The 27006-nt window shown below is 42.2% G+C and overlaps 1 protein-coding gene across 2 annotated transcripts in view; it reads left to right on the top strand.

Moving 5' to 3' along the window:
* The first annotated feature begins 304 nt into the window (after positions 1-304).
* Stt3a (STT3 oligosaccharyltransferase complex catalytic subunit A) overlaps positions 305-27006 on the top strand; it is a 38912-nt gene continuing 12210 nt past the window's right edge. Inside the window, exons 1-13 of one of the 2 annotated variants that reach the window (XM_051156169.1) lie at positions 305-406; positions 2799-2925; positions 4530-4590; positions 9610-9731; positions 10439-10584; positions 13398-13488; positions 15964-16070; positions 16885-17049; positions 18829-19009; positions 20408-20563; positions 21801-21892; positions 24937-25092; positions 25444-25632. In XM_051156169.1, coding sequence (XP_051012126.1) covers positions 2838-2925; positions 4530-4590; positions 9610-9731; positions 10439-10584; positions 13398-13488; positions 15964-16070; positions 16885-17049; positions 18829-19009; positions 20408-20563; positions 21801-21892; positions 24937-25092; positions 25444-25632 — 1554 coding nt within the window. In that variant the 5' untranslated portion in view covers positions 305-406; positions 2799-2837. Of the gene's footprint in view, positions 502-2798; positions 2926-4529; positions 4591-9609; positions 9732-10438; positions 10585-13397; positions 13489-15963; positions 16071-16884; positions 17050-18828; positions 19010-20407; positions 20564-21800; positions 21893-24936; positions 25093-25443; positions 25633-27006 lie in introns of both variants that reach the window. The other variant, XM_051156171.1, reaches the window with a different exon arrangement.

Raw genomic sequence — 27006 nt, 5'->3', positions numbered from 1 at the left:
CAACCCACCCTCTCCCCCCCCCCCCCCCCCCCGACTCCTTCCTGGTCCGCAGACTGACACGTCACTGCTCGGTTCTCAACCAAACTGCTCCGAGCACGCTCTTTCCGCGCGTTTTGCTTCTCCCGCGCCGGCCTATCACAGCTCGGTGGAAGCCCATTAGTCCCGCCTCTCAGTAGGTTGAATGATCGCTACTTTGACCATTTACAAAGTGGAAGCCTGGCTTGGGCCACGCCTTCGGAATGACTGACAGGACGGTTATCCTGTCGGTCCCACGAAGCGTCCACTGACCGGAACCAGCCAATGCGGAGTGGGCAGGGAGGCGGGCCTTGGCTGCTGTCAGGGTTGGGTGCGCCTCTGAACGGATGGCAGGGGGGAGCCGAGTGGGTTCCTGAGGAGCATCCGTAGGGTGAGAAGGGCCTGGAGTAGCGCTAGAGGGTTAGCGGCAGGTACCGTGCGGGGTGTTGGCGGGCCGAGCGAGGTGCTGGAGGCAGGCCTGTAAAGGTGGGGAGCAGAGCCTGCTTGCGGCCTGAAAGAGGAGGGGGCGTGGGGGGTGTGGTGTAGGGACCTCCGGGCACTGGGACGCCAGACGGTCGGTGGAGGGTGTTGGCCGGGCAGTGCGCTCTGGCTGTGAGGGCGTAGGGCACGCGATCCTGGGACTGACTTGGAAGCGACGCGAGGAGCGTGCTGAGGTGGTGGGCTCGGGGTCAGTGAGGGTGCGCAAGAGGACGTGGGAAAACCGCGGAGGCTGCAGCCCTGGAAGCCAGAGCTAGGGGGTAGGTCAGGATGTCAAGGCATGCAGGCACAGCTGAGAAGCAGGGAACTGCTGGAGCGGAGATGGGAAACGACTTTTCCCTTTCTGTGCCCCATCGCTGTGTGGAAATTACCAGAGGACAGGATGAAAACTCGCAGGACTCGGCTTTAAATTACTAGTTGCCTTTCCTCAGTTTTCAAGTGCAGGTGTTGGCACTCGCTTCCTTGGCTGGCTCTTAGGTTGTGTGGAATCGAATCGGTTCAGTGGTTTCTGTTTCAGCTCTCTCCGGAGAACAGCCACAGACCCAAGAGATGGGACTGAGTTGTTCACTTCCCGGAATTAGTGCATGATAAGCCTTCCCTTTGGGATTATAATTAAACACGCCAACCCAAACTGCTCTTTCGGTACAGTTAATTATTGAAAAGGTGTTAGACTTCATAGTGTGATTCTTCGTATTTTCCATCTGGTCCAGTGTTATCCTTTTCCACTTCCACCCCCACCCCAGAAAGAAGGGAGCAAGATAAGGAGTAATGCAGTGTCCCCCTTTCCCCATCCCTTTGAACAGTGCCGTCTACAGATGGCTTCCATCGCTACCGCTCCCAACATTTTATTCTGGTTCAGAAGGAAAGAAAAGTCTATATATTTGTGCTCTAGATTTTGACCTAGCGGTCTCCCTGGGTCTTGGAATGAGGTGTTTAAACCATCAGCATCAGTTACAGAGATGCCTTGAATTACGTTTTGATCGGGAAGTGGACTTGAGCAATAGTTAACAGTGTGAATTATGAAAATGAAAAGACAGCGGGCTGGGTATGGCTTCCTCCTCTTGAGTGTATGGATTGCACTTGGCATTAGTGACCAGCCTGCTCTTTAGTTGGCCAGGGAGCGTGCACATTGTGATTCGTATAGCCAATCAATTGAGGCCTAGACTTAGGGCTGGAAATCATGTCCAATCAGTCATGGTTTCTAGTTTTCCACCCTCCCTCTTTTCCCACTCTCAGCCCCACCCCCTTAACTTTTTCTGTGGCAGGGTATCACATTAACCCAAACTGACCTAGAGCTTAACTCTATCCAGACTGAACTCAACAGTGCAACCAATCCTCCTTCCTCAGTGTCACCAAGCACTGGGAACATAGGCCTGGCTTGTAGTTCTTCCCCCAACCCTCACTCATACATTTTTGTGAATGCTTTCTTTTTCCCTTAAAAAAAAATGTCTTTGCTTCGTTTTCTTTTTACCTTTGCATCCTTTCTTCTACCAGTTTCCTCCCCCCCCCCCCACTTCTGTTTCTGTCTGATTCTTGTGTCATACTTTGGCCAGTTGTACTATGTACTTGGTAGCTGTGGAAGTAGGAAACAGAATTGTGCAGGGAATATTTGTTTGCTTTGGTAGTGCTGAAGATGGAAAACCAGATTTTTTTCCTGCCTTTTAGGCAAATGTTCTGTTATTGTTTAATTTTGAGGCAGGCTCTCACTAAGTTGACTAGTCTGGTCTTGAGCCTTGGATCCTTCTCCATCCAGTCTCTCTTTTTTTGTTTTTTGAGACAGGGTCTCTCTGTGTAGCCTTGGCTGTCCTGGACTTGCTTTGTAGAGCAGGCTGGCCTAGAACTCACAGTGATCCTCTGCCTCTGCCTCCTGAGTGCTGGGAATTCTCCAGTCTATTGAATAACTAGAATTATAGACATGTGAAGTGATGTATTTTGATTATGGATTTTTAGTCTTTTTGTGGTGGTAACCTAGGTAACCCTGACTGGCCTAGAACGTGCTTTGCAGATCAGACTGGCCTGTTTCTGCCTCTTGAGTGCTGGGATTAAAGGCATGTGTCTCCAAGCCTAGTCCTACCTTTTTTGTTTTGATACATAAACCTAATAGTGTTTGCTTCCTTGCCAGTACATCAATCTTTAGTTCAACCTTGGGTATTAGTATTACCCCTAACCTCTGTGGTGTTTTGTAGCTCACACGTATTTTGTGGTTCTTTCCTACCATAAAAGACTGAAGCTAATTTAAGTAAGTTTAGTGTCTTCAATATCTTACAGTCTTTTTTTCATTTTAGCTATTTGAATATTGTCAGCTGCTACCCATTGGTGTCAAGATGACTAAGCTTGGATTTTTGCGGTTGTCCTACGAGAAGCAGGACACACTCCTGAAGCTTCTCATCCTGTCCATGGCTGCTATATTATGTGAGTCTCTGTGCGCTTCTCCTTGGGGTTGGAATGATGGAAAATTAAAAACAGCTTTTGAAAACATGGCTTATTCTTTTAGCAGATTATTGTTCCTTTTGTCATTTCTCACCGTTGCAATTTTATGAAGACAAAATAACTCAAGAAATATAAAACTTAGGGCTGTTGATAGAAAAAGTAGGAAGCACATTCTGTTGGTTCTGCATTTTCATTGGGTGAGAGAAGTGGAAGCTGTTGGGTGTTGAGAGTTTTGAAAAAATATTTTATTTATTTTAAGTTTTATGTGCATTGATGGTTTTTGCCTACATGTTTGTCTGTGTGAGGGTGGTGGATCCCCTGGAACGGCAGCTACATACAGTTGTGAGCTGCCATGTGGGTGCTGGGAACTGAACTCAGGCCCTCTGGAAGAACAGCCATTGCTCTTAACTGCTGAGCCATGCTTTATCCCTGGGTGCTGAATTTTGTAAGACTTATCTTCAGCCCTGATGCCCATGATGGTCAGTATAGCCACCTTGGTAGGATCTGGAATCACCTAGGAGACATGCCCAGGGCACCACAGCAAGAGTTCTCTGGATTAGGCTTACCGAGGTTGGAAGGACCATCTAAATTGGATGATGACCTTCTGTGGGCTGGGGTCCTGAGCTGAAGTGAAAGGGGAGAGATAGCAGACAGTATCAGGCTTCTTCCTGAGTGGATGCAGTGTGGTCCGCTGTTCCTGGTCTGCTACCCGTCTTCTCTGCTCCTAGCTCCTTGTCCTTGAACTGTGAGCCAGAATAAACCTACACTCCCTTGTTTTTGTTTTGTCAGGGTATCCAAAAAAAGAATTTATTTATTTATTATGTATACAGTGCTCTGCCTGCATGGATACCTGCCTGCCAGAAGAGGGTACCAGATCTCATTTTAGATGGCTGTGAGCCATCATGTGGTTGCTGGGAATTGAACTCTGGACGTCAGGAAGAGCAGTCAGTGCCCTTAACCGCTGAACCATCTCTCCAGCCCCACTTTAGTATTTCTTAAAGTCTTTCAAGAACTTTTTTTTTTTTAAAGTTATTTTTGGGTTTTCGAGACAGGGTTTCTCTGTGTATCCTTGACTATGCTGGACTCATTTTGTAGACCAGGCTGGCCTCGAACTCACTGAGATGTGCCTGCCTCTGCCTTCTGAGTGTTGTGATTAAAGGTGTGTGCCACACCCTGCTCGTGAACTTACTGTTTTGAAAGTTTTTTCTCAGCTCTTCATGAGTCCCAAGTATATTCTTGCTTGTCATATCTCTTTGTTTATCCCTAATGAGGTAAGGAGTGTGTGTATATGGAAAAGATGGTTGAGTTCGGTATTAGGTAAATGTGATCTAACAGGCTTTTCATAATACAACAAGTAGTTGAATGTATCCTGTTTAAGTAAAAAAAAATGTAGATGCTTTTGTCAGGCTTGTAATGTTTTTTCTAGGTGGGGAGAAATGGATAAAGACTTTATTCAAGAACTATTTTGCATCCTCTGTGACTCCAGTGCTAGAAAGTTGTAGTTTCTCCATAATGTGACTATTTAGCTTCTGTTGTTCCTTAATGGCATGCTACCAGTTAACATAGTCATTCTCTGTAATTTGCAGCTTTTTGTACTCGACTCTTTGCTGTCCTGAGATTTGAAAGTGTCATCCATGAGTTTGATCCGTGAGTACTTTTGCTCTGGTATTATTTCCTTCTAGAAATGCTGAAATTTGTGGGTTTAGATGTTTAACCTCCAATTAATTCTCAGTGGTGGAGATATATTTTCAGTACATTTAAAGGAAGGCTCTCTCAGGGTTTCCAAGTGAGTCTTGTGAACTCAAAATGTAGTAGACTTTATTGTTAAGCCTTTCTATTTGAGGTCTGGCTAGGCTAAGAGAAATCTGGCTTTTCATTTTGGTTACACTCATAAAGAGCTGAGAAAAAGCTTAAGTAATGCCCCTTATGGGAAAGGGTCCTGGATAATATTAAAGTCTATAGAGAGAATGTCACAAGTCATGAACTTGAGATCATAACTTTTTCCATTCATTTACTTACTTATTTTTGGTTGGGTTTTCTTACTATAGGTGATGTACACCTTCCCCCGCCCCCAAATCTCTCCCCAGGACAGGGTTTGTCTGTGTAGCCTTGGCTGACCTGAAACTCACTATGTAGACCAGGCTGGCCTCGAACTCAGAGATCTGCCTTCCTCTGCCTCCTGAATGCTGGGATTAAAGGTATGCGCTAACTGCTCACTTTTCATTTATTTTTTATTTTATTTTATTTTTTTGTTTTTTTTGAGACAGGGTTTCTCTGTGTAGCCTTGGCTGTCCTAGACTCACTTTGTAGACCAAGCTGGTCTCAAATTCACAGCAATCTGCCTGCCTCTGCCTCCCAAGTGCTGGGATTAAAGGTGTTGGCCACCACACCTGGCCTTCATTGATTTTTATAGTAGAAATTGGGCTTATTGCTAAATAGGAAGGCATTAAAATATTAAAGCTGTGAAAGTTGGGTATTGTTACCAATGCCTGTAATCCTAGGCTCTATAGTGAGATTCTATCTCAGAAACACTGAAAAAACTAAGCAAATTAAAACTAGAAAACAAGTCTGGGCATGGTGGTTCACACCTTTAATCCTAGCATTTAGGAGAAAGAGGCAGGTGGATCTCTGTGAGTTCAAGACCAGCTTGGTTTACATAATGTTTTCCAGGCCTGCTGAAGCTACAAGGCTATATAGTGAGAGCCTGTCTCCAAAAAAAAAAAAAAAAAAAAAAAAAAAAAAAAAGAAAAGAAAACTAAACAAAAACCATCGTGGGGCTAGAGATAAGGTTAAGAGTACACACTGCTTTTGCAGAGGATACAAAAATTTAGTTTCTAGCACCCATGTAGGATAACTCACTACCACTTATAACTCCAGCTCCAGAGGATCCGAGGCCTCTGACATCTTGAGACATGCATAAACACATAATTCAAAACAATAAAAATCAGTCTTAAAAAACAAAATAGCTGGGCATTGAGTGGCGCATGACTGTAATTCCAGTACTCAGGGAGGCAGAGGTAGGAGGATTGCTGCGTTTGAGGCCAGCCTGGTCTACAAAGTGATCAAGGACAGCAAAGGCTACACAGAAAAATTCTGAAACCAAACCAAACCAAAATACAAAACCCCCAAACTAAACAGAACTCCCAAACGCTAAACAAAAAGTCTAAGATTTTGTTTATTATCCTCCCACCACCACCAACCCACTCCACCTCACCAAGTTGCATCAGAACTGAGTGCGTTCTCTTCCCCTGTGGCCTAGTGGGGAAGTGATCAAAAAGCAGGCCTCAGAGTCCATGTCAGAGGCAGTCCCTGCTCCCTTTACTAGAGGACCCACATGGAGCCTGAGCTGCCCTTTAGCTACATCCGGGTAGTGGGCCTAGGTCCAGTCCATGCATGGTCCTTGGTTGGGCTTCAGTCTCCGCAGGCTTCTCTGAGTCCTGTTTAGTTGCCTCTTGTGAAGCTTCTGTCACCTCCAGGTGCTTCTATCTGACCCCCACTCCGACCCTCACCCCCCCTTTTCCACTAGACTATGCTTCACCCAATGTTTAGCTGTGAGTCTCAGCATCTATTTTGATCCACTGCTGGGTGGAGCCTCTCAGGGGACAGCTATGCTAGGTTCCTGTCTGTGAGCATAGCAGCATATCCTTAATAGTGTCAGTGGTTGGCTGTCACATGGGATGGGTCTCAAGCTAAGCCAGGCATTGGTTGGATGTTCCCTCAATCTATACTCCGTCTTTATCCCTGCACGTCCTATAGGCAGGGTAAATTTTGGGTTGAAGTTCCTGTGGGTGGGTGTTCCCTTCCCTCCACTAGATGTCCTCTTCAGTCTCCATGACCCTTGCTGCTAGGAGTCTCAACTAGAGTTACCCTCACATCCTCCCAGAAGCCTACCCGTCTTAGGTTTCCAGTTTGTCCCAGAAATGCCTCCGTCCATGGTTGTTTCTCTTCTCTCTGCAGGCCCTTTGTCCTCCAGTCCTGCTCTCCAGGTCTGACCTCCTCCCTCATTTCTCTCCGTGTTCCCTCTCCTACCTGTTTGTGTTTTGAGACAGGGTCTTACTTTGTAGCTCTCTCTGTCCTGGAACTCTGTGTAGAACAGGCTGCCCTTGAACTCACAGAGATCTACCCTCCTCTGCCTCCCAAGTGCTGGAACTAAAGTGTGTGTTACCACACCAGGCCGAGTAAGAGAGTGTTGACAGATTACCTAGATCAGGCAGCCTTATAGGCATGTTTGTTGGGGATTGTCTTGATTGTTAGCTAAGGAGGAAGGCCCGGCCCCTTTGTAGGTGGCATTAGTCCCTAGGCAGGATGTCCTGAACAGCTGTGGAGAAAGTTAGATAAGAACAGGCAGGCATACCTGTATGTATTTGTTTATGTCTCTGCTATCTACTATGGCTGTGGCTAGATGTTACGACTTCTTTGCTAGCATGGACTGTTACCTGAAATTGTAAGACAAATACTTGCTTTTTCACTTATGTTGCTTATGCCTTAATCTAAATACATTACTCTTTTTGTTTTGCAATTTTTTCTTTTTTTGTTTTTTTCTTCAAGATAGGATTTCTCTGTGTAGCACTGGTTGTCTTGGACTCGCTTTGTAGACCAAGTTGGACTCAAACTCAGAGATCCACCTGCATCTGCCTCCCAAATGAGGCAGCTTAACTTGTTTTGCAGTTTTTAAAAAATAAAGTCATGTTATTTCTCCATTCCCTCTCCTCTCTCTTAACTGTTTATTGTCAGGGTATTTTATCACAGCAATAGAAATGAATAAGCAACATATACTGTTTTCCTTTTTTTTTTTTTTTTTTGAGATAGGGGTTTTATGTGTTCAGGGTAGCTTCTAACTCACACTAGACCTGACTGAACATGACCTTGAACTCCTGATCATCCTGTCTCTCCCAAGTGTTAGAATTACAGGTATGTGCTACCATGCCCACTTCTTTTGTTTCACCTCCTTTTTTATTTAGGGAAAAACTTTTTTTTGTTTTTTGTCTTTTCTGTGTAGTTCTTAGCATTTCTTGATAAATACCTAATGTTATGCTAGTGTTCATATATATTTGAAATACCATCAGTGGACCTTGTTAGATGTTTAAACACTCATTAGGAAGTTCTTGTTATTATGTGGGTTAAGTTTTTTCCCATCTTGCATGTAGTATTATTGTTAGTGTTCAGGAATAGCCACATACTGAACACTAGACTCAGACTGATGGAAGTTTATTTGAATGCTGAACAAGAACTCACCTGTCAGGGCCACAGCCTGTAAATTCAGACTGTGACATTGGTAACAAGAATTGACCAGTGAGGGCCGTGGTTGGAACTTGGGAATCAGACTGTGACATCGGTCTGCTTCTAAGGCAGGTTTTTTTTTTTGTTTTGTTTTGTTTGTTTTTTTGTTTGTTTGTTTTAAAAAAGACAGGGTTTCTCTGTTATAGCTCTAACTGTCCTGGGACTTGCTCTGTAGACCAGGCTGGCCCTGAACTCACAGAGATCCACCTACCTCTGCCTCCCAAGTGCTGAGATTAAAGGCATGTGCCTCCGCCGCCCAGCTCTAAGGCAGACTTTTTGTAAAAAACACAACCAGGGAACAACCAGGTAACCAGTGGGAAGCAAGAGGAGGGCAGCATGACATCATTTTGACCAGTTAAACACAAGAAGATTCTATTTTGTTCTGAGCACAATATATCCAGGTGTCTAGACAAAGCGTTTTAAGCTGATTGGCTGGGATTTAGGGTAGGGGAGCTCTTGGGGGCTTTTCAGCTCTCTGGGAGTAAGGCACATAGCAGGATGTTGCAGCCTTAACTCTGATAGAACATCATTTATCTGTAACCCAAGCAGAATATGCATTTATCATCTATTGTTTAAGCAGCAAGCATTGAACCTTCCTGGTTTCAGGCACATAGGGCCTGAGAACTTGAACTTAATTTCACCTTATAATCAAAATGGAGACTTGGACTCAAAATGGTTTCTGATACACTAAGCAGGTATTAACAGAGGAGCTGCAGCCATGCTAGGAACTAAAGTAGGTCTCAACGGAGGGGCTGCAGAGTCTAAGCAGGTTACAGCAATTACACACGTACCTTTATAGATGTTCATTACTTAGAGGTTCCCATGTGCTCCTGTGTGTAATTGAGGAACAAAAAGTACTACTGCCCCGTGGGAAAGGTCAAATCAGCTGGTTGTGGCAGCTCACACCTTTAATCCCAGCATGTGAGAGGCAGAGGCAGGGGGATCTCTGTGAGAGCAGGCTAGCCTGTTCTGCAAAACGAGTTACAGGACAGCCAGAGATACACTCATAGAAACCCTGTGGGCGGGTCGGAGAGAAAGAAAAATAAATGTGTTAGTTCATGCCTCAGAGGTCCTGTCCTCGGGGTGCCTGAATTCTATGCTGGCTCTGTTATCTACCACATGCTAGCCTCTTGGAATGCCCTGTGTGAGTGCTTTGTTGTGGACATTAGATTGCCAGTTCATTTCCTTCAGAGAAAAGCAGTGTGGAATAGAAATAGAGAATCAGGTTAGTATAAATGATTTTCATGACTTAGTTTTTGGTAGTAAACTTTACTCAAGTAATGCTGTATCTCTCGGTGGCATAATCTGAAAAACAAGCTCATTGTGAGGTAGGACACATTTGAGTACAGAGGTGTGGGAGACATGTTCTTTTCTTTCTGGCTCTAGGTACTTTAATTATCGAACTACCCGGTTTCTGGCTGAGGAGGGGTTTTATAAATTCCATAACTGGTTTGATGACCGGGCTTGGTACCCTTTGGGCCGAATCATTGGAGGAACAATTTATCCAGGTGAGGGGGACAGGGTTTGTTGTTTGTAAGGTTGTTGTGGTGTTTGCTGTAAAGCAGCTTTATTTCTGTGTGCTTCATTTCAGGATACTTATAATTTCATTCTGATTATACATTTCTTTTTTTTTTTTTTTTTTGTTTTTCAAGACAGGGTTTCTCTGTGTAGCCTTGGCTGTCCTGGTCTCACTTTGTAGACCAGGCTGGCCTGGAACTCACAGCGATCCACCTGCCTCTGCCTCCCAAGTGCTGGGATTAAAGGCGTGTGCCACCACCGCCCGGCTTGATTATACATTTCTAAAAGTAGAATTTTAAAAAAAGATTTATTTATTTATTACATGTACAGTGTTCTGACTGAATGTATGACTGCACACGAAAAGAAGCCACCAGATGTCATGGTTATGAGCCACCATGTGACTCAGGACCTTTGGAAGAGCAAACAGTGCTCTTAACTACTGAGCCATCTCCCCAGCCCCTAAAGTGGATCTTACCGAGAACATGTGTGGGACAGCGTAGATGGGGTCTGGGGAGGATGCCTTACACATTCTGCATTTCTGATAGAGCCCTTAGTAGAGAAACACAGACATTTAGTATAGTTGCTATGCTGGTATTTTGTCAAGATCTGTGTTGTTCCATGATTGAAGTTTGGATTGACACTTTCTTGTTATTTTCTTACCAGGACAACCTAATGGGATTACTTTTTTCTGTTCCAGGCTTAATGATCACCTCAGCTGCAATCTACCATGTACTCCATTTCTTCCATATCACTATTGACATTCGGAATGTCTGTGTTTTCCTGGCCCCTCTCTTCTCCTCCTTCACTACCATCGCCACATACCACCTTACCAAAGAGCTCAAGGTAAAGGATTTGGGTGAAGGAAACTTGGGACTGGAAGGTTGTTGAAGCTCTAGTAGATACTGGAGGGTTGGAAGGATGTATAGCCTTAAAAGGGCAGGGAGTGTTGTGACACTTACAGGGGAGATGTGTACAAACATCTACTCATCCCAGATAGGGAGCCAGTGACACACCAAAGTAAGGATGCTTCCAGAGTTCAACTTGGTGAACGGATACATTTTTATTGGGAATACTTAAAGGAATATGGGTGTAAAATTACTTAAAAGCAGAAATGACTCGAAAAATGACAGGTACATCACCGAAAGCCCACACCAGCATGGGTGACATCTCACAAATGCTGGAACTTCAGAGCTTACTTACTGCATGACTTACAAGCAGCTTAACATATTGGAGAGTGTATCTTAAGCAGCTCAGTGTGTGGGGCCTCTTCCAGGCAGTTGGGCAGGGCTGAGCCTCTTCTAGCTCTGCTTGTCTGTGAGTGTCCTGACACTTGGAGAGCCAGGGGCCTGCGAATCTGGTTTGTTTTAAGGACTTCCTAAAGCTTTCTTGTTGTTTACTTTCTGAGTTTAAGACACTTCCCTGCATGGTTGAATTCCTCCTTTTAGAACAGTGGTTCTCAACTGATGGGTGGGTCATACCTCTTTGCAAAACTCTGTCTCCAAAAATATTTACATTACTATTTGTAACAGTAGCGAAATTATAGTTATGAGGTAGCAACAAAATAATTCTATGGTTGGAAGTCACTACAACATGAGGGACTGTATTAAATGGTGGAAGCATTAGGAAAGGTTGAGAACCACTGTTGTAGAACTTTTTTAAAAAGTTTTTTTGGATCGCCCTTTGTAGACAAGGCTGGTTCTGGACTCAGAGGTCCACTTGCCTCTGCTTCCAAGTGCTGGCTTTAAAGGTCCGTGCCACCACCACCAGGTAAACTTCCTTAGTCTTAAGGGGTTTCCCTTTGGGTAGCTTGTTAGATCTCGAAGGAAATTGGAAATTATTACACAGTGGGGAGCCAGAGGCTAAAGATAATATTTGTTGAGCCGAATTAGTGGAGAATATGTGCTTTATTATCATTTGCAACTGTTTGCCCTTATAAGGGGACATTTGAAACTTACGTGTAAATTATTATGCAAAGGAAAAAATAACAGTCAACATGTAAAATTGAAGTGTTTAGATTTGAATCCCTCACCAATATAGGAAGAAGGGAAAAAAGTATGTTTTCCACAGTGGTTATTTCTACTGGAAATAGGCATTTAGCAGTTATCTGTTGATGCATTTAAAAAACATTTAAAGCCCTAAAGCATTTTGGCTTGATGATGCTGATTGCCTTTTTTCAGTTTTGGGGGACCTTGATTCTTTGTACTCTATTCTTGTCTGTGGTTGTAGTGTTAGTGTTAGGGGGTTAACCAAGAGGTGACAAAGTAGTGAGAGGGCTTCAGAAGCCAGGCCCAGTGTAGAGAACTTTATTCTTAAGTGTGAACAACACACAAGTCTTTTTATTTATTTATTTATTTATTTATTTTCTGAGTATGGTTTTATTTTGTTTTTCTTTTTCTTTTTTTTTTTTCCTCCTGACCTTAAAGATTGCCTTGTAACTGTCCACAAATTTATGGTCTAAACTCTTGACATCTTCAGTCTAGGTAGATATTACTTTTTTTTTTTTTTAAGGTATAGTCACTGTTAGAGGAGAGGACTAATAAGTCTGTATTTAAACAACCCATTCTTTTTTTTTTTTTTTTTTTTTAAGACAAGAGTCTCACTGTATAGTCCTGGCTAATCTTAAACTCACAGAGATTTACCTGCTTCTGCCTCTGCCTCTGCCTCTGCCTCTGCCTCTGCAGTGCTACGATTAAAGGTGTGTACTATCGCACCCACCCAGCAGGCTCTGGCTTTCACAGCTCATGTGACTGTTGTTGTTGTTAATTATTATTATTATTTTGAGGTGGGCTATCATTCAGTAATCTTGAACTTACTGTTTAACCAAGGATGATCTTGAGTGTCTGATCTCCCAGGTGCTGTCATTATAGGAATGTGCCACTTTGCTTGGTTTAAGTGGTGCTTGGGATCAAACCAGGGCTCATGAAAGCTCGGCACATAAACACACAACCATCTGTGCTATATCCCTAATTACTCTCCTCTTACTCTTTCTTTGTTTTTAGAATCATGCTGTTACCTAGGTTGGTCTTGGGCTTATATTACTTTTGCCTTAGTCTGCTGAGATTACAGGCCTGTTCCACTATACCCAGTAGCTCATATAATATATCTGTCTCAGTGTTAGATTTGGTGTCCTTATTCTGAATTGACTATGAGCGTTCTTTGTTTGTTTATTTTTGTTTTTGTTTTTGGAGACAAGGTTTCTCTGTGTAGCCTTGGCTGTCCTGGACTTGATTTGTAGACCAGGCTGGCCTGGAACTCACAGCAATCCACCTACCTCTGCTGGGATCAAAGGTGTGCACCACTACGCTTGGTGATTATGAGTTTTTTTTTCTTTTTTAAAGATTTATTTATTTATTATTTATACGATATTCTTATCGGGCCAAAAGAGGGCACCTGATCTCATCATAGATGGTTATGAGCCACCATGTGGTTGCTGGGAGTTGAACTCAGGACCTCTGGAAGAACAGCCAGTGTTCTTCATCTCTGAGCCATCTCTCCAGCCCAAATATGAAGTTTTTGACTCTGTTGTGCTATGCATTTCCAGCATCTCATATCAACCTTAGAAATGATTGAATGCTCTGGGTCCCTTATAAACAGAATAGACTAGTAGGTCCTCAGTTCTCTTAGAGGCATGTCCGTGCTAACTCCTCCTCTTCCAGGATGCAGGAGCTGGGCTTCTTGCTGCTGCCATGATTGCTGTAGTTCCTGGTTATATTTCTCGATCTGTAGCTGGCTCCTATGATAATGAAGGTAAGACTGAGAATGCTAAAGGGGATGTGTTCACTTTATTATCTACTGAAATTTCTTGGGTAGGAAGGAACCTTTGACAGGTAGTCTCTTCCTATCATCTGTTCTAGAGAGGTAGCTGGGAAAAAAAAAAAAAAAACTTGCTGGCATGGAAGCACACGCCTTTAATTCCAGCACCCAGAGGCAGAAGCAGGCAGATCGCTGTGAGTTCGAGGCCAGCCTGGTCTATAAAGGCAGTCCAGGACTATACAGAGAAACCCTGTCTCAAAAAAACAAAACTGAAAAAACTTCCTATTTGTTTATTGTGTGTGTATCTGCATGCGTGCATATCCATGCCTTTATGTCAGGATCAGAGGACAGTTTGCAGCTGTCAGTTCTCTATCATGTGGTTCCTAAGGATTGAACCCAGGTCATCAGATTTGGTAGCATGTCCCTTTGCTAGCTGAGCAATCTTATCTGCCCTAGCTGGGAACTTAACAGGCCTTTTGTTTCCTCTCTGTCACATTTAACTGTTGTTTTAACCATTATGATCATTTTTCTTAATTTTTCAAATAAGTGTCTTTAATTACAGTGACTTATTGGCTTATTTTAAATTCAGCATATTTTTGTTGAAACTTTGGGAAACATGTTAGTTATTATAAAGATAGATAATGAAGTAGATTATTTTGTTCTATAATTAAGAAATTTAAGGTATAGATAATAGATGTTGTCCCTTAGTCTGTTAAGGAGTATAGTAATGGACCTATAAAAGTAGCTCTAGATGAGTATGGTTGAAAATACCTATAATCCTGGCACTTAAGCAGGAAGATGTGGGGACCATATCATGAGTTTGAGGCCAGCCTGGGCTACATGAGACATTGTTTCAGAAAATAAAAACAAATTTTAAAAAGCCTTAAAACTGGGACTGATGTCACATTCCTGTAATCCTAGCAGTCAAGAAAGATACTGAGTTCAAGTCTATTGTGGGATTCATAGTGAGTTTGAGTCCAGCTTTGGCTCTATAGTGAATTTTAGGGTAGCCTGGGCTACCTAGCACAAAACAAACAAACATTTAAAAAACAAAACGAAACCCAAAACCAACAAAAAAATTAAAGCTCTCTAGCATTGTACTTTGGGGGTGTCTTGTAAGGAGAAATTAATTTGGTTTTGGGGATCAAAGGAAAGCATTTTGGAAGCAGTTGAAATTGATCTGGACCAAAATTTGAGAATTCAAGAGGTACTTTATTTCAGGGGGCAGGGAAGTGGGGGTATGTGGAACTCTGGATTGAACCTAGGTCTTTGGGCATGCTAGACAAGTGTCCTTGGAGCCGTAGCCACCAAGTCATCTACCAGTCAACTAAGAAGGACAGTACATTCAGAGTAAAAGGTCTGCCTTTGTTAACATGTGTGTAGATGCTGCTGCAACCTTGCGTACACCTAAGAGTAGCAGGAGATTTAGTGCCTAGGAATAAGATAGTGTTATGGCCAGTATTTACCAGTTGCTTTCTATACTCTAGGGACTATTTTAGGTGCTCTTAGTGCACAGCATTTGTCTTTACAATGGTTTTAATAAGTAGGAATTTACTGGAGATTCCCTGGGCTGGAGATGTAGCTCAGTGGGTGAGGGTTTGCCTAACATGCTTGAGGCCCTGTGTTTAATTCCCAGACTAGGGGGAGAAAATTATACTCAGACTCCTTCTTACAGGAAGGGAAGTAAAAATAATTTGCCTAAAATTATACTTGTACTGAATAGTAGTTTAGAAATGTGAATCTAGATAGTGAGCTCCAGAATTGTGTTCTTTTTAAAAAGATTTATTACCTTTGATTGCCTATATCTAAGTGTGGGTGCCTGAGGAGGCCAGAAGAGGATCCCGTATCACCTAGAACTGGAGTTACTGATGGTTGTAAGCCACCAGTGGGTTCTGGGAACCAAATTTGAGTCTTCAGCAACAACCCTGTTTGCTCTTTTTGTTTGTTTGTTTTGTTTTGTTTGTTTGTTTTGTTTTGTTTGTTTGTTTTCGAGTTTCTCTTCATAGCCTTTGCTGTCCTGGACTCACTTTGTAGACCAGATCTGCCTACCTCTGCCTCCCACGTTCTGGGATTAAAGGTGTGTACCACCACACCCAGCCTTTTGTTTGTTTTGTTTTGTTTTTTGAGACAGGGTTTCTGTGGTAGCCCTGGCTGTCCTGGACTCTCTTTGTAGACCAGGTTGGCCTCAAACTCACAGATATCCTCCTGCCTCTGCCTCCTGATCCCTATTTGCTCTTAAGCATTGAGCCATCTTCCAGTTCTTAGAAAAGTTTTTTGTTTTGTTTTGTTTTTGGGTGGTGATGGTGTTGAGACAGGAGCTGTCCTGGATCTCACCCTGTAGACCAGGCTAGCTTCAGACTCAGAGATCCACCTACCTCTGCCTCCTGAGTGCTAGGATTAAAGGCCTAGCTCCTAGAAAAGTATTCTTAACTGAGTTAATGTGGCTTCTGAATCTGTTGTTTTCTGCAGGAATTGCTATCTTTTGCATGCTGCTTACTTACTACATGTGGATCAAGGCAGTGAAGACTGGTTCCATCTATTGGGCTGCCAAATGTGCCCTTGCTTATTTCTACATGGTACGTTTAATCTTTGTCTCTTTCTGGTTTTGGTGCATAGGACTGAGCCTATCCTAGGCTTCTGATTTACCACTGTACTACATCTCCAGCTCCTCTACGTATTTTTAGTTTTTAAATTTTCTTGTGTGTCCCTGCCCCCTTGCCCCATTTTCTTTAATATGAGGTCTCTTGTATCCCAGGTTGGCCTCAAACTCTGTGTAGCTGACCTCCTGCCTCTATTTCCTGAGAGCTGGGATTGCAAATGTATACCACAGCCGGGCTTGGTGGTGCATGCCTATAATCCCAGCATTTAGGGAGGCAGAGGCAGGCAGATCACTGTGAGTTTGAGGCCAGCCTGGTCTCTAAAACAAGCTCAGGACAGCCAAGGCTACACGGAGAAACTCTGTCTTGAAAAAAACAAAACCAACCCAACCAACCAAATGTGTACCACAAAGCCTGGGTTATACAGTGCCTAGGATTGAACCCAGGGCTTTGTCTATGCTAGGCAAGCACTCTACAACTGAGTTGCATCCCTAGCCTTTTTTTTTTCAGTCTGCTAATAAATTTTTTCAAATTCTATATTACTGTATTTCCTGTGGGTATGTGTTGTTTGTCCCATATTTTTGTTATAGTTCCCTTTTCTAATACAATTTTTTTTCTGTGTAATTTTACAACTATCCCCTGACTTTCTTTACTTTTTTGCTTCTACTTAGATTTGTGTGTGACATATAATGGGCTGCGTCTAAATTTACACTAAAGGTTGGTATATCTGGGTCACAGTGTCAGTGTTGTGTGAGTAGTGCTCAAAGAGACTGTTCTTTCTGTCCTTGCCCAGGTCTCTTCATGGGGAGGTTACGTGTTCCTGATCAACTTGATCCCTCTTCATGTCCTGGTGCTAATGCTTACAGGCCGCTTTTCTCACCGGATCTACGTGGCCTACTGTACTGTTTACTGCCTGGGCACCATTCTTTCTATGCAGATCTCCTTTGTGGGTTTCCAGGTAAACCTGAGACTTTGTAGGGTTTTATCCAGCGAAATGTTTCTGAGTAGCTCCAACTGGATTGACTTAGGTTGGCACATGCCTTAAATCTCAGCACTTGGGGGCCAGAGGCTGGCGGATTGCTGTGAGTTCAAGGCCAGCCTGGTCTACAAAGCAAGACCAGGACAGCCAAGATAACACAGCACAGAGAAACCCCATCTAGAAAAAAACTTAAAAAAAAGACTATGAATTATAGTTTGTATTTTGGTCTGCTTATTAATTGAAACAACAGAATCTTTAGTTATTAGCATCTGTTTCTAATAGTATGTCAGTATTTGCTGCATGCTCTTTGAATTTAAAGGCTTGGGTTTGTGTGAGAAGGAGGGCCAGCTTAGTTAAGCAGGGTTGATTTAAATGATCAAAGATCAGGTGTGGTGGCGCACACCTTTTACCCCAGCACTCTGGGAGGCAGAGGCAGGTGGATCTCTGAGTTCGAGGCCAGCCTGGTCTACAAAGCGAGCCCAGTTCAGCCAAGGCTACACAGAGAAACCCTGCTTCGAAAAACAAAAACAAAAACAAAAACAAAAAAAAAAAAAAAGAAAGAAAGAAAAAAGGATCAAAGTTACAATTTCAAAAAAATTTAAAAGCTTCAGCCCTTTAATGGAAACAACCCCATTTAATAGCAGTGAACTCTAATCACCTTACTGGGGCCTAGGTGAGTCCTTGAAAAAGCAAAGCACCAACAACAGGAAACTATATGTGTTTGGTTTCTCATCTTTATTTAGAGATAAGCAAAGATACATGTTTAGTCAATATATAACATTTGCTATTTGTTGGAATGTGTAAGAGAATGTAATACTGCTAGTCCTTGAGGAAGCTGGAGAAAGAAATACAGCTGTCTGAAGTCTACAGTTCAGTAGTTCTAGAAGGTTGTCTCCAGAACATTAGCATTAATAGTGTCTGGACTCTTGTTGGAAATGTAAATTCTGGTCTGGCCGGTGTTGGTGCATGCCTTTAATCTCAGCATTTGGGAGGCAGAGGCAGGTAAATTGCTGTGAGTTCAAGGCCAGCCTGGTCTACAAAATGAGTCCAGAACAGCCAAGGCTACACAGGGAAACCCTGTCTTGAAAAAAAAAAAAAGAAATGCAAATTCTATAGAGGAAGGAGGCTTAGGAATTTGAGGTCATCTTTGGCTATGTAGTTAGTTCAAGGCAGCTTGGGATACATGAATCCCTGTTTCAATAAACAGAACGGAACAAATAAAGTGAAGCTAAGTGGAACAGTAAAAGAGATCTTTTGAATCAGAGCCTCTGGGGTTAGGCTCAGCAACATGCTTAACATTGGCTAAACCAACGCATAGCCCATCGATTATGATGCCCACTAGATTTAGAGAACCACTGTCTATGGAAAAGAATAATTTATATACTAAAAGAAATCTAGTGCTGTGAGACATAGGAGCCATTGATTTGTTAGATGTGGAGATTATGGTTACATTGACTTTTAAATGGTGAGTTTTAGTGAATGGGGATTTTGGGGGAAATTTCAGGCATGCTAAGGAAGTAGCCTGAGCAAAAGATGTGATTATGATGGTGTATGGTATGCATTCCAAACATTCTTTGGAAAATATATTTGGTAAATTAAGTCCTTTTATTGGTCCTCATTCATCTCAGAACTTCAGAACTCATTTGACTTCTTGGGCTAAATTGATGAGGGCAATCTTGGACAAACTCATTCTGTTTTTTTTGTTTTGTTTTCGTTTCCCTAATATTGCAATATATGCTCCCCTCCCCTCCTCCTTAGCCTGTCCTTTCATCAGAACACATGGCAGCCTTCGGAGTGTTTGGTCTCTGTCAGATCCATGCCTTCGTAGATTACCTGCGCAGCAAGTTGAATCCGCAGCAATTTGAAGTTCTTTTCCGGAGTGTTATCTCCCTAGTGGGCTTTGTCCTCCTCACCGTGGGAGCTCTTCTCATGCTGACAGGTAGAAGAGTACATCTTTTATAACTAGACACAGATGGAGACTAAATGTCAAAAAGATGGGCTGTTAGCTCACCACAGAAGATTCTCCTGTTTCTCTTTTTATTTCAAGCATACTAATGTTCTACTTAAAACAAAATTTAATTTTATGTATATGGGTGTTTTTGTCTGCATGCGTGTCTGTGTACCACATGTGTGTCTGGTCCTTGAGGAGGCCAGAAGAGAGCTTCAGATGCCTTGGAACTGGAGTTGTAGACGTTGTGAGCCAGCACATGCTTCCTGGGAACTGAACCCATGTTCTCTGCAAGAGCAGCAAGTGCTCTTAACTGTGAGCTGTCTCTCAATCCCAAAGTTCTACTTTTTTATTTTTTTGAGACAGGATTTCTCTGTGTTATTTTAGCTATCCTGGACTAGCTTTGTAGACCAGTGATCCCCTTGCCTCTGCCTCCCAAGTGCTGGGATTAAAGGTGTGTGCCACCCCACCTGGCTCTCAAAGTCCTATTTTTTACATCGTACATACATACCGCTTGTCAGCCTGTTTGGATTCTACATAGCAGAGTATCTTTGTAAAGCTGGTAGAAGGACTGTCTAGCCTTGCCAGTCTTGTTCAGTTTTTCTTTTCTTTCCTGTAAGTTGACTTATAGAAATTCTTATACTCTTTGTCATATTTTAAGTCATGACACTAATCTCATCGTATGGTAACTAAATCATTGCCATTTAGTTAGTTGAGATTCTCTGTTTTTTTAAACTTACACTTCTGAGAAGCTAAACTGAGTTTTCTAATTCATAGCAGGACAATTCCTAGCAGGATGGAGTACCTATGTCGCTTAGATTCTGGAGTTAGCCTTGATTTCTTGATTTGACCAGATAAAGCCTAAGATTCTCCTTTCCATTAGGCTTCTCTGAGCCCCTGCCCATTGTGAGTTATATATAGCCCAATTATTATACTAATTAAAATATTCTCAAGTTTAAAAGAAAAGGAGTGAATCTCTGTAAATATTATTGATGATATTAAAGCACAAACAGGACTTTTCTATCTCAGAATTGTACTAAAATGGAATGCTGTAAGCTGGTGAGATGGCTTAGTGGAAAAAAGTACTTTTTGCACAACCTGCACTCCTGGGGAAAATGGGTAGCTAACACAATACAACCATCCGGAAGCTTGGAAGTACGCTAGTTTAAAGTGTGAGGTGTGGCAGAAACAGTAGAGAAGATTCTGCCTCAGACGAGGTAGACGACAAGAACCAGCTCTCACACACTGTCCTCTTCAGTACTTCTGCGTATACCCAGGCATACTACACAGGCACGCTAGTAAACATAAGATGGGATGTTGTGATCAGCTTGTATTTAGCTTAATGTTTTAGGACTATGTATGAAGTACTTATTGCCTCGTTTCTTCCAGGAAAAATCTCTCCGTGGACAGGGCGCTTCTACTCCCTGCTGGACCCTTCCTACGCCAAGAACAACATTCCCATCATTGCGTCTGTGTCCGAGCACCAGCCCACAACCTGGTCCTCCTACTACTTTGACCTGCAGCTCCTCGTCTTCATGTTCCCAGGTCTGTCTTACATTCATAAGTGACCTTTATAAGAATCACCCTTTGATTTAAAATATTAACCACCCTCATTCTTAATTTTTTTAATTCATTTATTTTTATTGTAATTATAAGTATTTTTATTTATGTGTGTGGGCATGTGCACATGAGTGCAGGTGCTTGCAGAGACCAGAAGAGGGTGTTGGATACCCTAGAGGTGCTGTTATGGCCAGTTGTATGCTGCCCCATATGGGTGCTTATAATTAGTCCTCAGTAGCATATTTCTTCCCCTTAACCCTGTTTTTTTCTTGGCTGTGTTGAAGTTCTATGTTAGTTTTTTTTTGTTAAAGCAATTTGTATATTGTAAAAACAATAGGAATAAATTTAAAAACATTAAAAAAATTTTTTTGCACTACTTCTTACTGCTTGTCCTCCCACTTTTAACAATTTAAATTAGATGCACTGATGAATGTCTATAATTTTAGCACTTGGAATTCTGAGGCAGGAGGATTTGCGTTTGAATTGGCCTGGGCTACCTAGTGAAACATTCTCAAAAAGCTGTAACAAAAACCCATTTTCAGTATTTTTGAGAGAACTTCTTACTGTATATGGTTTGCTAACCTGGAACCTGCTACATAGGCAGGCTGGCTTCAGGCTTGCAGAGATCTGCCGGCCTCTATCTTCCTTGCAAGTGTTGAGATTAAAGGTGCACAACACCATACCTAGCCCCAAACCTACCATCTTAATGGGTACATTCATCTACTTATTTGTTGAGCATGAATGAGATCATTAAAATTTTTCTCCTAGTCATAAATAATTATGATTAGGGAGAGCTTGAGGTTCTATGACAGGGGTGGAACGCTTACCTAGCCTGACTGGGGCCTGGGATCAATCCTTGGCTCTGGGGAAAAATAATAATTTCTGATTTAGAATTTATGGAGATAATTTTGTCATGTATAGACATGTGTAAAGATGTGGAAAAGGCCAAGGGACCTATAACTTCTTGTAGCCGTATCTTAGTATATTTCATACTTAAAATAGGGTGTAATTAACCATCTCTTCTGCTAGGCATATAGGTTACTTGTGGTTGTTAGATATTTATGAGTATTATAGTAAACATCTTTGGTTAAGTTTTTGGATAGATTCCTAGAATTCCTGAGGCAAATGTGTGAAGTCATCTAGTCATATAATGAAGATATTTTCCCATGTAGGTTTCGGTCTACAGGGCTCAACTGCTTACTTTTCTTTTCCTCTTTTGTAGTTGGCCTCTATTACTGCTTTAGCAACTTGTCTGATGCTCGGATTTTTATCATCATGTATGGTGTGACCAGCATGTACTTTTCAGCTGTAATGGTGAGGAATTGTCTCAGTTCTAGCCAGACTTTATCCCTGACTTTGAGGTGCTCTCTCTCTCTCTCTCTGGCCTGGTTGAATTAAAAAACAAAAACAAAAGCAACTTATGATTATGAACATCTGCTTGCTGTAGTTAATCCTTTTTTGACATATAAAGACACTCACATAGCACCTTGGTGGCACACTCTTTAAATCCCAGCACTTGGGAGGCAGAGGCAGGTGAGTCTCTTTGAGTTCAAGGCCAGCCTGGTTTACAAAGTGAGTCTAGGACAGCCAGAGCTGTTACACAGAGAAACGCTGTCTCGAAAAACCTGAAAAACAAAACAAAGGCACTCACATTCTATTTGTGGGGTCTAATTTTCTTGAGTTTGTAATCTGTTAGGCACTTGTAAGCTTCATTGAATTTGGAGCAGATTAAAGAAAAATATTTACATGGAACTGTAATTGCAGGCAGTAGTGAGCCACCAGCTGTTGATGCTGGAAACCAAACCAGGTTTTCTAGAAGAGCAGGAAGCTTAAGCACCAAACATCTCTTCAGCCCCCAGGGTGGACTTTTGTATCTTAAAGCCTTGAGAGCACTGTCTCCTGCTTTGTGGTTAAGTCAGAGAAGGTTTTTTTTCCCCCCAAAATATTTTTTATTTTATTTTTATGTGTATGAGTGTTTGTCTGAGTATGTGTCTGTACACCATGTATATACTTGGCACATTTGGAAACCAGAAGAGGTTGTTGAATCCCCTGGGACTGGAGTTAAAGATAGCTATGAGCTGCCATGCCATATGGGTGCTGGGAATTGAACCTGGATCTTCTAGAAGAGCAGCTAGTGCTCCTAACCACTGGGCCACCTCCCCAGTCCTTTTCGTGTGTGTGTGTGTGTGTGTGTATTGTTTATATATATAGATAGACATTTAAAATCATAAATGACAATTAGAAAATGTCTTTTAGCTGGGGACGGTGGTACACGCCTATAGTCCCAGCACTTGGGAAGTAGAACCCTGAGTTCAAGGACTGTCTGGGCAACATGGGAAGTCTCTATCTCAAAAGACAAAATGAACAAAAATAGGTTATAAAAAAGTAAAAAATTTTAATTTATTAAAATAGGTTTATTTGCCAGGCGTGGTGGCGCAGGCCTTTGGGAGGCAGAGGCAGGCAGATTGCTATGAGTTTGAGGCCAGCATGGTCTACAAAGTGAGCGAGTCCAAGGCACCAAAGGCTACACCCAAGCCTGGCTCGGAAAACCAAAAAGATTTATCATATAAATAAGTTTATAAAAAGTAAAAATTATATTATCATTCAAATCATAGAAATATATATATTTAGATCTGCAATACAGGTTGTTATTTACATTGATGGTTTTGAGACAAGGTTCTTTTGGTTTTTTTGACACAAGGTTTCTCTGTGTAGCTTTGGCTGTCTTGGCCTCAAACTCACAGCGATCTGCCTGCCTCTGCCTCCCAGAGTGCTGGGATTACAGGCGTGTGCCACCTTACACGGGAGGGATAAGTTATTTTTCTCCCCTAAATTTTAGTTATGTGTGTGTCTGTGTGTGTCTGTGTGTGAGTGTGTGCATGTTAGTGAGGAGTTTTGGAAGCTGGAGGCAGGGGTTGTGAGCCATCTCATGTGTGTGCAGGGAATCAGAGCCAGCTCTTCAGCTCCAAAGACTATCATTTATTATGTTTACTTATGTGTATGTATTTGTGTCTCTCTGTATATACTACATGCTAGCAGGTGCTTCCAGAGTCCAGAAGAGGGCATCAGAACTTTTGAGTTGCCCAGCATGGGAACTGAACTCCAGTCCTCTGGAAAAGCAATACATGCTCTTTTTTTTTTTTTTCATTTTTTGAGACAGGGTTTCTCTGTGTAGCCTTGACTGTCCTGAACTCACTTTGTAGGCCAGGCTGGCCTCAAACTCATATCGATTCTCCTGCCTCTGCCTCCCGAGTGCTGGGATTAAAGGCATGTGCCACCACTGCCCGGTCTTTTTTAAACTTTTAATGATGTGTATATGCATGCATCCCAATGTGTAAGTACTGATTCTCAGAGTCCAGAAGAGGATGATGGATCAGTTCAGGACAGCCAAGGCTACTCAGAGAGACCCTGTCTCAAAAAAAAAAAAAAAAAAGAAAGAAAGAAAAAGAAAATTGCTGCATTGATGTCATAGTTCTGGGCATTTATGAACTGCCTAACCTGAAAGAATTTAGGTTCTCTGGAAAAGCATTATGTGCTCGGAGCCATGGAGCCAACTCTGTAGGTTTGGCCTTGAACGTTTGATCCTTCTTTCTCTCCCTTTTTTCTTTTTTTTGGTTTTGTTTGTTTTGAGACAGGGTTTCTTCGTGTAGCCTTGGCTTTCCTGGAACCCGCTCTGTAGACCAGGCTGGCCTCTGCCTCCTGAGTGCTGGGATTAAAGGCATAGACCACCACTGTCCAGCCTTTCTTAGCATCTTGATTGATGGAATTATTGCAACTGGCTCACCTACCATGAAATTTAAGAAGTTTATACTTCTGTTTTGCTTTAGCTGTACCACATATTTTCTATTCTACTTTTGCTGGAAAAGAATGTTTGTTGAAAGCCGGGCGTGGTGGCGCACGCCTTTAATCCCAGCACTTGGGAGGCAGAGGCAGGTGGATCGCTGTGAGTTCGAGGCCAGACTGCTCTACAAAGTGAGTCCAGGATGGCCAAGGCTACACAGAGGAAACCCTGTCTCGAAAAACCAAAAAAAAAAAAACCAAAAAAAAAAAAAACCAAAAAAAAAAACAAAAGAATGTTTGTTGAAAATTGCTACATTAGCTGGGCATGGTGGCACATGCCTTTAATCCCAGCACTCGGAAGGCAGAGGCAGACGGATCACTGTCAGTCTACAAAGTGAGTTCAGGACAGCCAAGGCTACTCAGAGAGACCCTGTCTCAAAAAAAAAAAAAAAAAAAAAAAGAAAGAAAGAAAGAAAGAAAAAGAAAATTGCTGCATTGATGTCATAGTTGACTAATAGATTGAAGTCTATCATTTGTGAAACACTGATTATACTGATCATGATTTTTGTTCCTTTTAGGTACGTCTAATGCTGGTGTTGGCACCTGTTATGTGCATTCTTTCTGGCATTGGTGTCTCCCAGGTACTGTCAACATATATGAAGAATCTGGATATAAGTCGCCCAGACAAGAAGAGCAAGAAACAACAGGATTCTACCTACCCCATTAAGAATGAGGTGAGAGCTGGGCTTTTATGGCACACATCTTTAATCCCAGCACTGGATTGGCAGAGGCAGGTGGATCTTTGAGTTCGAGGCCAGCCTGGTCTACAGAGTGAGTTCCAGGACAGCCAAGGCTACACAGGGAAACCCTGTTTCGAAAAACAAAAAGGTCAGATTTAAGTAACGTGTTGCCTTAGAAAAGTGTGTGTGTGTGCGTGCACGCGCACACGCACACATGCTGATGCCTTCATGTGTTTAAGAGGGGTATTAGAGCAATGGTCAGAATTAATTTATGCAGCCCAATATATTTTGCTCTCACATAAGAAGCTGTCTGTGTTTGGTTACTGTACAGTTTTCCTTCTTTAGGTGGCAAGTGGGATGATACTGGTCATGGCATTTTTTCTCATCACCTACACTTTTCATTCGACTTGGGTAACCAGTGAAGCCTACTCTTCTCCTTCCATTGTACTGTCTGCCCGAGGTGGGGATGGCAGTAGGATCATTTTTGATGACTTTCGAGAAGCATATTATTGGCTTCGTCACAATACTCCAGAGGTAAAAATTTGGGAGGTGTTGGATAATCGGGTAGCGGTGAAGACACTTGGTATTGTAGTGAACCGGACATCTTTTAGATGGATGGGAAGCTTAGACAAATTAGAAATTTAGAAGCTTAGTTTTTTAATAAGCTTTAAAGACCAATTTCCATTGAGGTTTCTTCTAGAGTAGCAGGTCTTAACCTGTGGGTCACACGGCCTCTTTGGCAAACCTGTCTCCAAAAATACTTACATTACGATTCCTAATAGCAAAATTACAGTTAAGAAGTAGCAATGATACTTTCATGGATGAGGGGTCGCCACAGCATAAGGAACTGAATTAAAGGGTGCAGCATTAGGAAGGTTGAGAACTACTGGGCTAGAATAACTTGTTATAAAAAAAAGAAAATCCCAAACATTTGGTTTTATCAGTAAAGATTAAGGAGTCAGATGCTGGGGTGAAAACCTGCTAGCTTAGAGAGGCAAAGAAAGCACCCAGCTGACCTTCCTACTTAGCTCATGTCCTAGGGGAAAAAACAAAAAGCCCAAACCTTGCTCGGTGAAAGCTCAAAAGTCCCTTCTTATCCATGCCATCTTAAATACCCTTCAACTCAAAAGTTCCTCCTCTTTAATCCCTTTCAGTTGGTTTCTTGCTCCACCTCTTGACCTGGGGTTAACTTTATAAATTCAATGTACAGAAAGCTCTTTGGCCGGGTGTGGTGGCACAGGCCTTTAATCCCAGCATTTGGGAGCAGAGGGAGGCGGATTGCTGTGAGTTCAAGGCCAGCCTGGTCTACAAAGTGAGTCCAAGGGAGCCAAGGCTACACAGAGAAACTCTGACTTGAAAAAAACCAAAACCAAAACAAAAAAGAAAGAAAGAAAGAAACAGGATTTTATAGTTCACAATCGTGAGTTCACAATGGATTAAAGTATCCTGCAACAGTAACTTAAATTCTAGATTCTTTTTGGACACGTACATTTATACGGCAGTGGTTTTAGTATAAGGTAGATAACCCAGTTACAACAGGAGAAAATAAAAAATGGTTTGCTACAGAAAAAGGAGAAACTTAGTCAAGGTAAATAGTTGCCACCTGATAGTAATGACATATAACATTTTAGTTTTTATCTGTTGAGCATCTGAAGTAATTTTAATTTCTTTTTGCAATAACTGTTGGGTATAGCATTTTAGAGGCAGATTTGCTAGACATCCAAACTAGAGATTTTTTCAAAAAGTAGTGTTGGGGATTGAGCCCTGAACCTTAACATATGGTAGGCACAAGAACTGTATATTCAGCTCCTAAACTAAACATCCTTTAATCCTTGCCATCATATTTTGTCTTTTCCCTTCTACTGTAGTAATAACTGATTTTATAATGTTATTAAGGGTCATTTATTA

Source organism: Acomys russatus, chromosome 14, assembly GCF_903995435.1.
Source record: "Acomys russatus chromosome 14, mAcoRus1.1, whole genome shotgun sequence".
In the NCBI taxonomy this organism is placed as follows: domain Eukaryota; kingdom Metazoa; phylum Chordata; class Mammalia; order Rodentia; family Muridae; genus Acomys; species Acomys russatus.
Note: the sequence above shows the minus strand (reverse complement) of the source record. Positions and strands in the feature narration are given on the sequence as shown.